Source organism: Pristis pectinata, chromosome 9, assembly GCF_009764475.1.
Source record: "Pristis pectinata isolate sPriPec2 chromosome 9, sPriPec2.1.pri, whole genome shotgun sequence".
Classification (NCBI taxonomy): Eukaryota; Metazoa; Chordata; class Chondrichthyes; order Rhinopristiformes; family Pristidae; genus Pristis; species Pristis pectinata.
Window position 1 is genome coordinate 69,114,335 of NC_067413.1, and position 14,966 is coordinate 69,129,300.

Genomic DNA, 14,966 nt, shown 5'->3' on the forward strand with positions numbered 1-14,966 from the left:
TTAGGCAACAATTTGGGATACAGCTAGATATTCCAGACCTTCTTCACAAACTAACACTCCAAGAATTTTTTTAATATGTTTTAAATTCATAATGTATACAGTAACACATTTGGGACATGTCATTATCCACATTCATTGTACCAAGCAATTCAACACACTCCCTTATAATATGTCAATGCCAGTTATGTTTCATGCTTAAGCATTGCATCAGTGAAATGTTTGAGAGACTGTTAATTCCTTGGTATCTAGTGGCTGCAGGACACTATACTGTCGTCCTTCACTGCAAGAAATATCAGCCTTGCCAGCAGTACTCTCACCCTATGATAAAAGTGCCATCTCAGTGTTCAGGAATGCGATTTTTTTTAATAAGAAGGCACTGAGTACTCCAAATATAGTCAAACTATGATTTGAAATGAGTTTGCTGCAAGATCACCTTTACACATAGCTAAATTGAAATTTATTTGCCAATCATGCCAATTATGAAAGCTTACTAATGGCCCAGAATTGCATTCAGCAGCAAAGCAACAGGACTTCATGTTTTCCAATGTCAGTTCGTGTCTGTGATCAGTTATAAAGTTACGCTGGCACCCAACAGCTGTGATGTCTTCAGTCTGACTGAGCAGCCAAACATGTTAAAATAGTATCAGGGGCTGCATTTCCAGGAAGCAAAAAACACAACTTTTCATCAACTTTTAACAGTGAGTGAAATAAAGATTGGAATACATGTACATAATTAAGGCTGAAGGGGTAATATATGTAAACACATTTTTAAAATGTTATTTATTTTAAATCTGTAATATTTTGAAATGTTCTCTTGGGGGATTTGTAATGCATTAGTGGTGCTTGGATTGAAATTACCTATGTTTCATTTCCAATTTCATTTTGTTTGTCCTGAGTAGAAGGGCTTTTAATTTAATACACATGCTGAAATATAGAATGTCATCATGCTGAGTAAATGTTTTTTTATTTGGTCTGATACATTCTTATGGAAATGTTTGTATTCTCCTGAGTATTTAAGTGTAGTTCACGTCAGAAAACAGAGATTGATTCAAATTGGTATCTTGACTGGTGTTAATAGTAAAATGAAGATTTATGCTGTGGTACATGGAAAGAAAGAACAAATGATAGAAGCATGTAGCTAAGTAACATGGTTCCTTTGGAATAAAATGTCTATCCATAAATAAACTCCCAGTTCTTCACATTTTCCAGTGTCAGCCCAGTGATCATTGTTATGTAAAGGCCCATTTGCCTGTCATGTCATCAGGCCTCAAAGTTTACCTTCCATTTACTGTATGAAGAGCATTCTACCAGACAGAAATCCAAACTGTCCAATTATCTCCAATCACCATTGACTCTTCCACTATGAATAGGTGTCTTTGAACACAACTTCCTGTGCATAGTTCTATCAGAAATATTTAGTTTGCTTTGTTTAAATGCAGTGAATGAAAAGTATTGCTTGGGACCTTGTCTCCATCTTTAAATTATTCCATGCATCCAATGAGTTGAAGTATTGATCGACTTAAATGATGAGCACTTCCCTATGATTGCTTACATCCAGATGGAATATTTATTGCCATTACATTACAGCACATTAATTCATCTGCATTTTTTTTTACTTTCGCAGAGTATAAAGATTGATTAGGGTATTTGTGTCCAAGGGTCATTTACATGAGCCTTCCAGTGTCCACCTAGAACACTTATTACCAGAAGAAGCTGTTTGCCTTGAGAATATCTACCCAGAGATTGACTATGTGATCGGCAGGTTAATATATCCAGCCTGGTATAGATATATACAAACAATTCAAGCCGCCTTCGCAGAGTGACCCGTTGTGGATTGAGATCAGACCGAGGACAATTAAGCAGACTCTGATATCTTGTGATCAGTTAGTCTATGTATTTTTCACTGATCTGTGTAGTAGATCTTGAGGCATCTCTCCTGGGATGATAAACCCAGGGATTATTTGAAGATAAACACTTCTTATCTGTTCCTGAATCCTATAGTAGAATGCAGAGTACTTGAATAGTTGAAAATGAACAAATGCATCTGTTTCCACAGTAGTACTATGAAGTGAATGTGATCCTGGAAGTCACTTTATTATACAACATTTTGTTATGGAAGGAAGTCATTTAAAGGCACAATATTTATTAGCAAATATGTTTTAATGATTTATACCAAAAAGCTTTCACTTAGTAATAAACTGGTTGGTCTGTAATTGGCCAAAGAGTATAGATTTTTGGACCAATGTGATAGAAAATCACTGGGTTGTTGGAAGATGATTTTGCACCATTATTACTGTCATTGAGTGCAAGTTTCAAACTAGTATATGTCTCCAGCATAAATCCCACTTGGAAGTCCCAGGATGAATTTCTGGTGCAGTGCATTGCGGTCTGGAAATGGGGCAAGGGAGGCTTCAGAACAGACTTTACTGCAATGATTTTTCTTTATTTGGAGCTTCATAATATACAGTGCCACTTTGATCAAAAGTTGTAACCTGTTAAGATCTTCATGTCCCCTTGTCCATTTCCTGTTCCTTCTTTTCTTCATGGTTGTTGTCATCCCCTTCCTCAACCTGGTGCTTCTCTCCTTGGTGTATGTCCTTGGGAGGGGCTCTGCTCATTTGGTAGCTGGTTTACGGAGTAACCAACAGATGACTGTAAAATGGAAGTCACTGGGTGGTGAGTGCTCTGGTGTAGATTGTGAAACCTCATTTTGAGGAGGTGGATATTGGCCACTAAATTCCTTGTATTAGCATGGCTTTTTGTTATAGTGACATTCAGTTGTAGTGGCTGGAGCTTGCAGGCAGGCAGCATCTGTAGGTTGAGAAACAAAGGTAATGTTTCTTAAAGGTGATGAATCTGATGAAAGCCTTATGTTTGAAACATTTACTGGTTTTCTCTTTCCACAGATGCTGCCTGACCTGCTAGATGTTTCCAGCATTTTCTGTTTATATTACAATAACCTATCATCTTTTAAGGGCCACATTATCCCTTTAATCCATCCTTTGGGGAAAAGCTATCCCTTCCTGAAATGGTCCACACTCCTCTGCAAGGATTGCCTAACTGCATAAATGGTGGTATAGGGTCAACCTTGATTATGGGCGACACCAGAGTCCTCTGAAATAGAATGATAAATAATGAAATTTGTGAGTGTGCTTTTAAATAAAGAAGGCCCAGAGCAAACAGCATTAATGCTGTTTGACATAGTTCTGATGAAGGGTCTACAACCTGAAACATTGACTCTGTTTCTCTTCCCACAAATGCAGCCTGACCTGCTGAATATTTCCAGCATTTTCTTTTTTTGTTTTAGATTTTCAGCATCTGCAGTTTGTTTTATTTTCACTTAGTAATAAGCTGGTTGGTCTGTAATTAACCATTGAGAATAGACTTTTGGACCAATGTGGCAGAAAAATCACTGGATCGTGGAAGATGGTTTTGCACCATTATCAACATCGTTGGGTGCAAGTTTCAAGCTAGAAATGTGTCTCCAGCATAAATCCCATTTGGAAGTCCCAGGATGAATTTCTGGTACAGTGCAGTATGATCTGGAAATGGTCACTTTTGAGTTCTGCTTTGGGTTAAACCCATTTTCAACTGCATCATTGTGTTTCTTCTAATGCTTGATTGAACTTTTAGGCCAAAGAGTTTTAGGTTTGCTTTGCTGGTGAAGAGTGTAAGATATCCTAAGAAGCTCTTTTGAACAAAGCAGATTAAGTACAAAATTGGAATTTAAAAAAAACCTGAGGTTTTGTATCTTAATGACAATTCTAAAACTTTAAACACGTTAACTTAACGGAATGTTGGCACAAAAGTAACATAAGGAAGATGTTGTGAATTCTTAACACAGTGCTCAAATAACATCTCAAAACAGATGATACCAATATAGAGAGCCCAGGAAGTGGCAAGTGCTTTCAAATGTTAAAATATTGTAGTTGTTCAGATATTTTTTTGCATATGTACATTTAAAGGGTTTAAATGAGCAATCAGATTAATGCAGATTTTGCATTAAAACCAAATTTAGCAGGAGTGTCTGTAAGGGTGTGAAGTACAAAGAAGACAATACGGAGTGCTGTTTTCTGAGCGGGTACGTAAAGTGACTATGATTTCAGGAAGTCTGCTATTCTGCTTCTCTGCAGCAGTCAGTCCATTACTTGTGCTAGGAAGGATGAGAAAGGGCAGAGATTACCAAATAGTGGCAAGGGTTGGTGAGTGGCAGCTTTGTCATGCAAATGGTGTGAGGGAAAGAGTTGAGTGAGAAGAGAAAAAGAATGTAAAATCACCGAAGGATTGTGGAGAGATTTGTGCAGCGGTGATGATCATTTCAAGGGAGTAAATGGATGAAAGGTAAATGGACCTGAGGTACGAAAGACTGAAAACGGGTTAATGTGGATCCCATGTTCAAAAGGAATGATAAGTTATACAGAGACAACCAGAGAGCCATTGGCCAAATGTAATGTTAGATAATCAAGAGTAAATAAGTCCTGAAAATGCTGAAACTATTCCCAGGTCAGGCAGCATCTGCACAGAGAAAAACAAAGTTAACATCTTGGGTCAATGACCTTTCATCAGAAACTAATCAGGGAAACAAAGCATTGAGGGAGAAGAAGGTGAAAGAGAATGGAAGTTCCATTGGGGAGAAAATCAGGGAGAAGATCCTGAATGGGAATTAACAGTGAATTAAACAACAATTGAAAATCAAAATAAAAACTGCAGATACTGGAAATCTGGAAAAAAACCACAGAGATACTGGCAATAATCAGTAGGACAAGCAGCATTAGTGTAAAAGACAGACTGCACTTCATCAAAAAAGATGTCAACAAGTCTTTGACCTGAGATGTTAACTATGTTTGTCTCTCCATGGATGCTGCTGATTTTTCCCAGCATTTTCTATGTTTATCTTGGATTTCTAGAATCTATGGATTTTAATTAACTTTCAGTGAACAAGGGTAAATCAATCACTTATACAGCAGTAGTCTACCTAGCAGCACTCAGCATTGATTAATAGAAGGGAAAATAAGTTTAAAGGAAGGTTAAAATGGGTAGGTCCAAATTTAACAGCCTATTTTATTTTTCTGTGAAAGTGATAACTCAAGCGGATTGTGGCAAATCCAATAAAGTGGCTTAACTCAGTTGCAAAGGACTTGATATGTTTGACACAGAGATCACTAATAAGCTCGTATGTAGGGGTAGATAGTAGTATTAGTGTTGAGACTAAGGGTAAATCCTGGAAATAAACATGAATGGGTGAAGGACAGGAAAGAGTTCTAGCTAAAGAAATCTGTCAGATTTGGGATGCCTCAGGATCTTGGTGAAAAGTAAAATCACTTAACATGTGGAATAAACTTTGAGACGATAGTGAAGGCCAACTCATTTAACAATAAGACTTGTGGGGCATGAGTGTTTCTCTGGGAGGATTAACTAAGATGGGCCAAATTTGCTTGTTTTTCCTTAATTATCTTGTGATGTTATTTGTTTAAAGTCTTTGCCTAATCTCCAAATGAATATTTTAGCTGACTTAGACTCTGTATGAGATGGATGGAGTTACTCACATTGATTTCTTTACTAAAGTTAATTAATTTCGTTTTTTCCTTTTCCTCTTTTTGAAGAAGCATCTTGTTTCACATGGTAGCATTTGATGGAAATTATGACCTGGATTTGTGGGAGAATTATTTTGTCTAGTCCATACCGTTCTAGTCAACTGTATCATTGTTTTAAGTGAATGTCAAATAGCCTGTTAGAACTAACATTTTTTTTGGAGACACTTGGATTTCAAAAATCAATAAATATTTGGTTGTGGAGTTTTTCTTGTCATAGTCTTAGTAAGGCATAAAATATACTTCTGAAGAACAACATGTTACATATCTGGGAATGGAAAGAGATCACTTATTTCTCGTTTGTTTTCTTTTGTGTCCTTTAGAATGATTGAAGAACGTGGAAGGACAGAAAATACCATGGCCGAAAGAAGACAGTTGTTTGCAGAAATGAGTAAGAACTTTGAATGCCAGGTTTTTTGTAGAGGAGACTGAGTATAGTTAGCAATCCGGGTAAACAAGTTTCTTTCAATGAGAGGTAGTTAGGTAGTTTTTTTTATATGGCCCTAACTACATTTCCATTATGCCCATGCAATTTCTTCTGTGATTATAACACTTTCTCTTGCCATTGATGCCTTTTGATCTCTTGATTTATTTCCATTAAATGCACATCAAGCTTATTTTCCTTTCTCAAACCATTTTGTTTTTTAGATATGTTTAATTTCAGCTAGATATCTGAAACCTATGTAAGATACTGCAGTTTAAAACTGTTGAAAAAACTAAGGCAATATATGGCTACTGTAGAAGCCAAAAAGGGTCCAGGTGACACAATGCAGTTGGTGCTGTTTAAGAGGAGGTGGTGAATGATTGTTAATCATAGTTGATCTGTCTGTAGGAGGTTCAAGTGAAGGGAGATTGCAAGTGGGTAAAAGAGAGGGGGAAAAATCAAACAGTGCAGTAACTATGAGATCCAGAACACTGGTGTTGCTGGAAATATGAAATAAAGGAGAATGTTGCAAATACTCAGCAGGTCAAGTGGCTTCTGCAGTGAGAGAAAAACTGAGCTTACTTTACAGGAGGACTACCTCATTAGAACCGGCCCAGATCTGACACCAGCAGGAAAGGCCAATTACCTGAAACTACTGAATTCAGTTGTTGAGTCTTGGGGGCTGCAGAATACCTCGAAGGAAGATGAGGTGTTGTTCCAGTGGATTTATATTGACCCTCATTGGAACAATATGGGAGGCTGGTCTGCTGAGCATGTCCAGGATTTTCTATTTTCATTTCCAGCATGTGAATTCTTGCTTTGATATTACTGAGAGTTTCCTTTGGCTGTGAGAATATGTGCTGATCATTGAGTCCAGATCACACAAAATCTATAATCCCTGCCTCATCACCCGCACATGCTTCATTGTAAACTATTTTAATCACTCCCTTGATTTATGGGACTGCATCCAATGGAAAACCTTCATGGCAGCTAATTTTGGCACTTATCAGTGAGTCACTTTTGTGATTCTGGCTGCCTTTGTAAATTAACAATATATTTTTCACTTTGTTGTCCTGCACAGACCTTCTAGAATCCAATCAGCCAAAAGAACTACGTTGTGAATAATTGCATACCTGCAGATTTTGTGCCTGATTAATTGCTGAATCCTGCAGAATTCATGAGATCTGTTAAGAGGTTTAGCTACTGATATTTTCTAAAATAGAAGTATTAGAATAGAAACTAAGCTTTGCTTTTAGAAGGTTTCCTTCCCCCCCCCCCCCTTCCAATAAGAACATGGATTCAAAAGAATGAAAAAGAAGGATGTAATTGCATTATGTAACATATTAGACCTATAGATTGACACACTCGCATGACTCAAATTCCTCTTAAAACCGCTTCCTCTAACCTTAAACTCATACCCTCTTGTTTTCGTTCCCCCTACCATGTGAAAAAGATTCTGCTTCTCTTAGTTTTATAAACATCTATCAGGTCAACTCTCAGCTTCTTTCCTCCAGGAAAGACAAGCCTAGCCTATCCTATCTCTTCTCATAACTATAGTTCTTCAATCTACGCAGCCTCCTCTGCATTCTCTTTAGTTCAACCACATCCTTCATATGGTGTGGCACCCAGAACTGCATACAATACTCCAAGTGTGGCCAAACCAGTGTTTTGTAAAATTGCGACATAGCGTTAGTAGATAAGTTTCCAGTTTTGAGCAAGGCACCTGGAAAAGAGATGACATTAGTTTTGTTCATTTCACAAAAGGGTGGTACAAAAGATTTGAGAAAATGTTTCCTGAAGTGCTTCTTAGTGACTGAGCAAGATCTTGAAAGTAAAGATTAAGTTTAGTTTGTTGGATTATCACCGCTCTTCTGCAAACAGTTATAAAGTCAAATGAATACCTATCAAATGCTTTTAGATTTGTATATTACTGATACTATATAACATAAAGGAAAGACAGTGATCTGGAATTTTGTCCATAAAGGTCCATAAAAATTGGCACTATGAAATTTGAAAATTGTTTTCACTTGCAGTGGAGCAATTTTCCACATGTTGATGGTATCTTTGTATCCTCTGGGGAAACTACAAAGCAGGTAAATTTCCATGCCTGCTCCTCTGATCTCAAGGAAAAGTAAATATAGTCTCCATATGGAGGGAAATGGACAGTCAACGTTTCAGGTTGAAACCCTTCATCAGGACCAGAAAGAAAGCGCTCCCAGTGCAGCGGCCTCTACATTGGTGAGACCCGATGCAGACTGAGGGATCACTTTGTCGAGCACTTTCACTCCATCTGCCATAATAGCCAGGATCTCCTGGTAGCCAGCCATTTTAATTCCACTTCCCATTCCCATGCCATGTCTGTTCAAGGCCTCCTCTACTGCCAGGTTGAGGCTAGATGCAGATTAGAGGAATAGCACCTCATATTCTGCCCCTCTTTCCTTCTAGTCTTGACAAAGGGTCTTGACCTGAAACATCGACTATCCATTTCCCTCCATAGATGTTGCCTGACCTGCTGACTTCCTGCAGCTTTTTGTGTGTTGCTCCAGATTCCAGCATCTGCAGTCTTTCTTGTAGTCATCTCTTGTTTATTTTGCAGCTTTTTAATTGTCTAGCATCTTTCTTCTTGTGTAAAGCTTCTCCAAGTGGTGGCAACCTCATTGGTATGGAAAAGTTCCGATTTACTCTCAGAACTATCAGGCTTAACCAACATCTCCCTTGAAACCATCGACTGAAAGCATGAACCTTTTGATGGTCTTCTTTGAGGTCAGATGTCACAGATCTCAATCACGACATCATATGTGTGGCTTGATAGTTTAGCCCATGGAGATTGGGGTCATGGTCACCTACAGCTGCCTAGCCTTAGAATCATTCCAGGCTAAACTATGCCGGCTCTCTCATTTGGTGCTCCCTACTGCATTAAGAAGGTCTACTTTACCTTCATCCCACAGGAGCAGGCAGAGTAGGCATGTGCGTTTTGCTATCTTGCAGGCTTCCCCAAGGTGTATTCTATACACTTGAACTGAAAGGCTACATTTATGTGCACGTACCAAGGGTCAGAGGACCTGGACAGGTAGGTAAAGAATTATGCCACCGTGTTCAAAAACCTGCTGGTGGCATAATTCTTTACCTACCTATCCAGGTCCTCTGACCCTTGGTCCTCTCCCATCCTGCTCTCATCATTGCACCGTCCATTCATTCAGTCGCAACACTCCCCATTAGCTGTAAGAGTGTGGCAGATATAGCTGGACATCTCAGTGTGCTGACTGCAGGGAGCTCGCCTGCTGTGCTGAATGCCAGCAGGTACAAGAACTTGCAACATGTCGATCAGCGCAAGGTCAATTTTAGTTCTGTTTTACAGAGGGAAATTCAACAATACTGTTCTGTGAACCCTGCAACTGAAGGTCTTGATCTTAATGCAACTTCCATTAACAACATCAAGCTGACCCACAACAATGTTTTAATGCTATTAAATAGTACAGCACTTATCTCCTGTGGATTTATGTTTTGCGTATTGTTTTGCACGCCTTGGAGAGTGGTTAAAAGAAAAGGAAGATTAACAAAACAAAGCCCAGAATCAAATAATCCTGATAGCAAGGAATGACATTGGCAACAAAGTATAACTTGACATATTAAGGAGATTTTGAATATTAAGAAATGCAAATTGTTACCTTAAGACAAGGAAATTTAAGTTTTCATTGAAGTCAACAAAGAGTTAAGGTATAAGATCATGAATTTGTTGGTAAAATAACAATTTATACACGTTGCATGACTTCAGTCAACTGAATAGAAAGTGATTAATTAAAAGCAGTGATAGAACGAATCCAGCAAATGTAGTTTTCTTTTGACCCATGTTCTCAAGAACTCCATTTGGATTAATGCTCACTCACCTCAAAGAAGTGGAGAGGAAACGATCAATAATAGAGGAACTTGCATTTGTATCATACCTTTCATGTCTTCAGGATGGCTCAAAATGATTCACAGTAAATTAATTCTTTGTGACGTACAGCCTTTCTGCTTTGTGGGGAAAACAACTGAGGAAAATGACAAAATGAATTGGATGGAATAATGAATAGCTCTAGGGACCAGTGAATGAAAGATATATTGCATCTATATATCCCTAATCACATTTCAGAAATGCTTCAATGTACATCATATATATTTAATTTCTTTCATGTGAAGTAACTTGTCAAATGCAGGGGTCAATTTAGACACAGTAAAATCTCACAGAGCTTGGATAACTAACCATTGAAACTATTTCTTCTGGAATTGAATGTGGAAGAAGTGTTGACTACTAGTGCCATGGGGTATTCAGTGTCCATGTAATGTGGTGTTAATTTTGCAACTCGTCTGATGTTCCGGGCTTATACAGTACATTGAACTCCACTGAAGAACTGTAACTCTCAATTTTCTAATGCAAGGGCAATAGCCAAACCGATAACAATTCAGTGATGTCTTCATGTTGGATAAAATAGTATTGAGTGTGAGCTCTGGCAAAAACATCCTCTTGAGCTGGTCTAAAATGAATGTATTCAAGACTATCACTTTGTAGAATAATCACTTCCTTATGATATCACAAAGTGCCTCAAAACTCATGATGTATTTTTAAGTTGTCATTATTTTACCAACATAAGGAAATGTTATGGTCAATGAGCGCACAATAAAGACCACAAACAGCAATTAGCTAAGTGGCCAAACAATCTGTTTTGAGTGATATGATTCCCGGACATCGGGAGAACTCTTTTGTCGAATTTCAATGCTGTGATGTCAAAGTCAGTTGGTTTCATGACAGAAATTATTATATTGGATACCATGATACTTGCGTGGCCTCCAGTTTCTTTTTTTGTGGAAGCAATTATCACCTTTAAATCAGGAAATTGAGATGTGGGAAAGATGGGAAGCAAGTAGTAAGAAATTGGGATTTAAAAAGCTGAGCCATTTATAATGTGCACCTATTTTAAGATCAGTTCTACACTGTAGACTTCTGGGTTGACCTATTTGGACAACCAAATTTCCCTCAACAAGATCAAATGCTGGAAGTGGCATGGCTAAGGGAAAGAGATTTCAGATTAGATGTTTATGTGGATTCACTTAGGGAAAAAGGGTAGAAGGTAGTTAACGTGAACATAAATGGTGTGAAGCAGTTGGGCAAAATGGGCTTCGTTAGTGCTGTAAAAGTGGGAAGTAAACCATGAGATTCATATCACACCGATAGAAGCAGCAACCTCTGTATAGAATGCTGGATAAACATACTGCTTCATTATTCAAAACAAGTGGAGCTGTTTGGGAGAAGAAGGGAATTTTCAAGAAATTGTATGGCACATTGATGTTATACTTCAATGGTAGCAGAACGACTTTGTGATATCCAAAGAATTTGGACTGTGATGTCTAATTATATGAATAATTGGTCATTTACCAGGTGTACAATAAGGGATTGATTTCAAATGCCTAATAATGCTACTTAGTTCAACATTTATAAGTACACCCCAGCTACTGCTATCATCCTACAGAAGGCAAACATGAGAGGTGCTCTTTCTGCAGAAGAGCTATCTAAGCATCAATAATTCTCAGTGATTAATTAATTCATACCTAACATCTGTAACTTTGTTAAAACGTTTGGCAGCACCAGATTGCACAGAACTGTTGTTATTATTGGAGAGCATTTTTGAGTCAAGAGTTGGAAATATAGTCTTCCCCCACACAGTCCATCCTGTGTTGGGTGAATACCTTATCATACCCTTAATTAATTCACTTAGGGGTATATAACACAAGCTTGTGGAGTCTCGGTCTACTGGTGAGTTTAACTATGTAGACAACATTTGCTGTAATTAGGGTTGAAGAGAAATGGTTCATAAATGCACACCCACATGTCTGATTAGGTTTTACATCTAATATGTTTCATCACCAACCCTCCACCCACAACCCCTCTCTAGCTTTCTCTAGACAACAATATGGATAATTGAACAGTGTATTTGAAAAAGGCTAAGAACATTTTTTTTGTGCTCTGGTTGAACATCTAGTAAGCAGAATATTGTTTGGATGGAGAGAGAACAAGAATGCTGCTGTGTGGGAAGATCTTGTATATTAAACACAGGAAGTTAGCATGCTGGGATACCAAGTAATCAGGATGGCAGATGAAATGTTGGACTTTATCCAACTGTACAGGTTGTTGACAAGGTCACAACTGGAGTATTGAACATAGCTTGGGTCTTAATTAAGGAGGGATATATATTTACATTGGGGGCAATTTAGACATGGTTCACTAGGTTGATTCCTAGGATGGAGTTGTTTTATGAGGACAATTAAGTTGGGCCCTCTTTCGGAGTCTTTTACCCCAAAGCAGTGAAAGTGGACTCTTTGAATATATCCAAGGCTTAGGGAGAAGGATTTTTGCACTACAGGGGAGTTGAGAGTAATGCGGACAAGGAAAGAAAATGGAGTTAATACCCAAGATCAAATCAGCTATTATCTTATTGGATAGTAGGGCAGGCTCAAGGGACTGCATGGCATACTCCTGCTCCTATTTCTTATGTAACTGGTAGAGGTGATTAATAAGTACTTTGGACCATCTTTACCACAAAGAAGGAAATTGGAGAAGGGATGAATTTTGAGGTGATTGAGAGTGAGATGAGCCACCAATAAATGAAAGGAAATTTTCAGATAAGTTGCTCAAGCAAAACGAGAGAAAATGCTGAGAGCTGACAGGATATGTCCGGGGGGAAAGCAAACAGAAAACGGCGAAGACACCAGAAATAATGAGGGAAATTTTTTGAGTTCAGTGGGAGCACACAACTGACCACAGTAGATAGGCTGTCAGACTACCCCATGATAACTGTAATACACAGTGTAAAATTTTGCTGCATTATTTTAGGGCTCTGAATATAAATTGGTGCTATAGGAGTGCCCAGTGAAATCTTCCATTTTTAAAAAAAAGAGGCACAGAGCTAATGCAGGAATTACAGGCCAGTTCGTTCGTTGCATAAATCAAGTTTTAATTAAAGATTAAATTACTACATATCTGGATTAAGAGAAATCAGAGGTAGCCATTTGGGCTATCAAAGGGGATCATTGTACTTGGCAAACCTCTGAGAATTCTATGAGGGGATGTCAGTACATATTGGATTGGTGTATGCTACTTTAAGAAGGTACCTTGCATACACTATGAGAGAAGGTTACCAAACATGGAATAAGGTAAGGATAGCAAATAGGGTTAAAAATTATTTATGAGAGAGAAAACAAACGTCATGATTTTGGGTCTCATTGTGCCTGGTTTTGGGCGCAAAATGAGGCTTTGTGTGGGTGAAATAGGTTCTTCCATGTTTTTGGTCAGGCAGTCTTTCACGTGTTCTTGGTGTTTTTCCAAAAACAAAGTGGAAGGATCCTTTTTATCTGGGAAATTGGTCTTTCTGAGCAGAGCAGGTACCAGGTCTGCCTACTCATTTTCATGCTGTAGCTCCATCTGAGTAAACAGCGGCTAACAAAATGGTGAGATGTTTGTTTTTTTTAGAGGCAGTCTTACAACTCCTGGCTTAGTAACACTCTTGAGAGCCAATATTAGATTCAAAGAGGCTTTGTCCTAATCTGTTGTCCTTGCTTCACACTCCTCATCGTATGTGGTTGCCTAAAGGTCATTGCTGGTGAGGAAGGCATCCTAACTTGAAATCCAATCAATGACTGACCTAATCTCTGGTGGCATGATAGGAAATGGAAACTCATCCAAATTATTCATATGTGGCTTAAGACCCATTCTGTACAAACCATGGGCTTCCTGTTAAATGGTCCAGTATAAGTGTAACCAAATTTTATTCCTGACCAGTAGGAGTTACAGGGAGTTTTTGGGAATGGTCAAAAGTTAGTACTACAACTGCATACTGTGTTTGTTGTTTAATTTTTATACAAGGCTGGAAGGAATCCTTTAGCAATTTGAAGATGATTCCAAAATAGTTAACTATCAGGAAGATTTTTGGTAAAAGCAAAAAGTTATTGATGTGTTGCAGAAAAAGCCAAAAAAATAGCAGATGAACTTAAGTGTTAGCAGGTGTGATATGAGCATATTAATTTTAAAAAGCTTACCTCTTTCAAAGAATCATCTGCTTGTCTGAGGGAATATCCCCTGCTCAGTTCACAGATTCTGTATTAGATTTTTAGTATGAATATTGTGATTATTTAAAGAATTTTTCACATCTGTTCAATTCAGGGGCCCAGGACTTGGATCGCATTCGTTTATCCACCTATAGGACAGCATGTAAGCTTCGATTTGTGCAGAAAAAATGCAATGGTGAGTATGTCTCAAAATGCAGAGTTTTTGGTTACTTGTACCAGGTTACTACAAAGCCTTTGTGAAATTGATGCATAGTGAAGGAGGGAAAATTAGGTTTCTTCAAATTAAAGATGTATTTTTTTTACTTTACTTATTTAGCATTCACCTCTGATAATCTGGACAGGACCAAAACATTGAATGTAATAAATTGTGCATACAAGCCTACACCTTGCCACTCTGTGACATGGCAACTTTTCATCTTGACCAAATGCCCTACAACAATGTGGAATCTTTAATGTAGTAAACGCAATAGTGTGTTTCACAGAGGAGGATTAAGTGCCAAGCAGTAACAGAAATCAGAAGGCATAGGGAGAAGGCTGAGTTTTGAGAAGAATTTAAACTGGTACGGCTAATAGGATTAGAGTAAGAAGGGCCAACCTTTTGTGTTTGAAGGGCCACTTTCAGGGAGAGCAGAAGAATGTAAGCCAAATTTATCACCAGCACTTCTGTGCAAATACACAGAGGTTGCAGGGCATGAGCAATGACTTCAAATGGCATTCCATGTTTGTTTAATGTAAAATTCAACTGTGTAACAATGACCTATGAATAGTTCAGGTCTTAAAAACTGAAGCAAGTCTGAACCAGTGGATTGGGGCCAGCTTTGGCGTTTGTTAAAGGCTGGTCTTATTTGCAT

General features: G+C 38.2%; 1 protein-coding gene across 12 annotated transcripts in view; it reads left to right on the forward strand.

Moving 5' to 3' along the window:
- dtna (dystrobrevin, alpha) overlaps positions 1-14,966 on the forward strand; it is a 194,863-nt gene that overhangs the window by 62,792 nt on the left and 117,105 nt on the right. For all 12 annotated transcript variants that reach the window (XM_052023108.1, XM_052023106.1, XM_052023107.1 and 9 more), the window contains exons 2-3: positions 5,915-5,982; positions 14,210-14,290. In XM_052023108.1, coding sequence (XP_051879068.1) covers positions 5,916-5,982; positions 14,210-14,290 — 148 coding nt within the window. In that variant the 5' untranslated portion in view covers position 5,915. The remainder of the gene's footprint in view (positions 1-5,914; positions 5,983-14,209; positions 14,291-14,966) is intronic.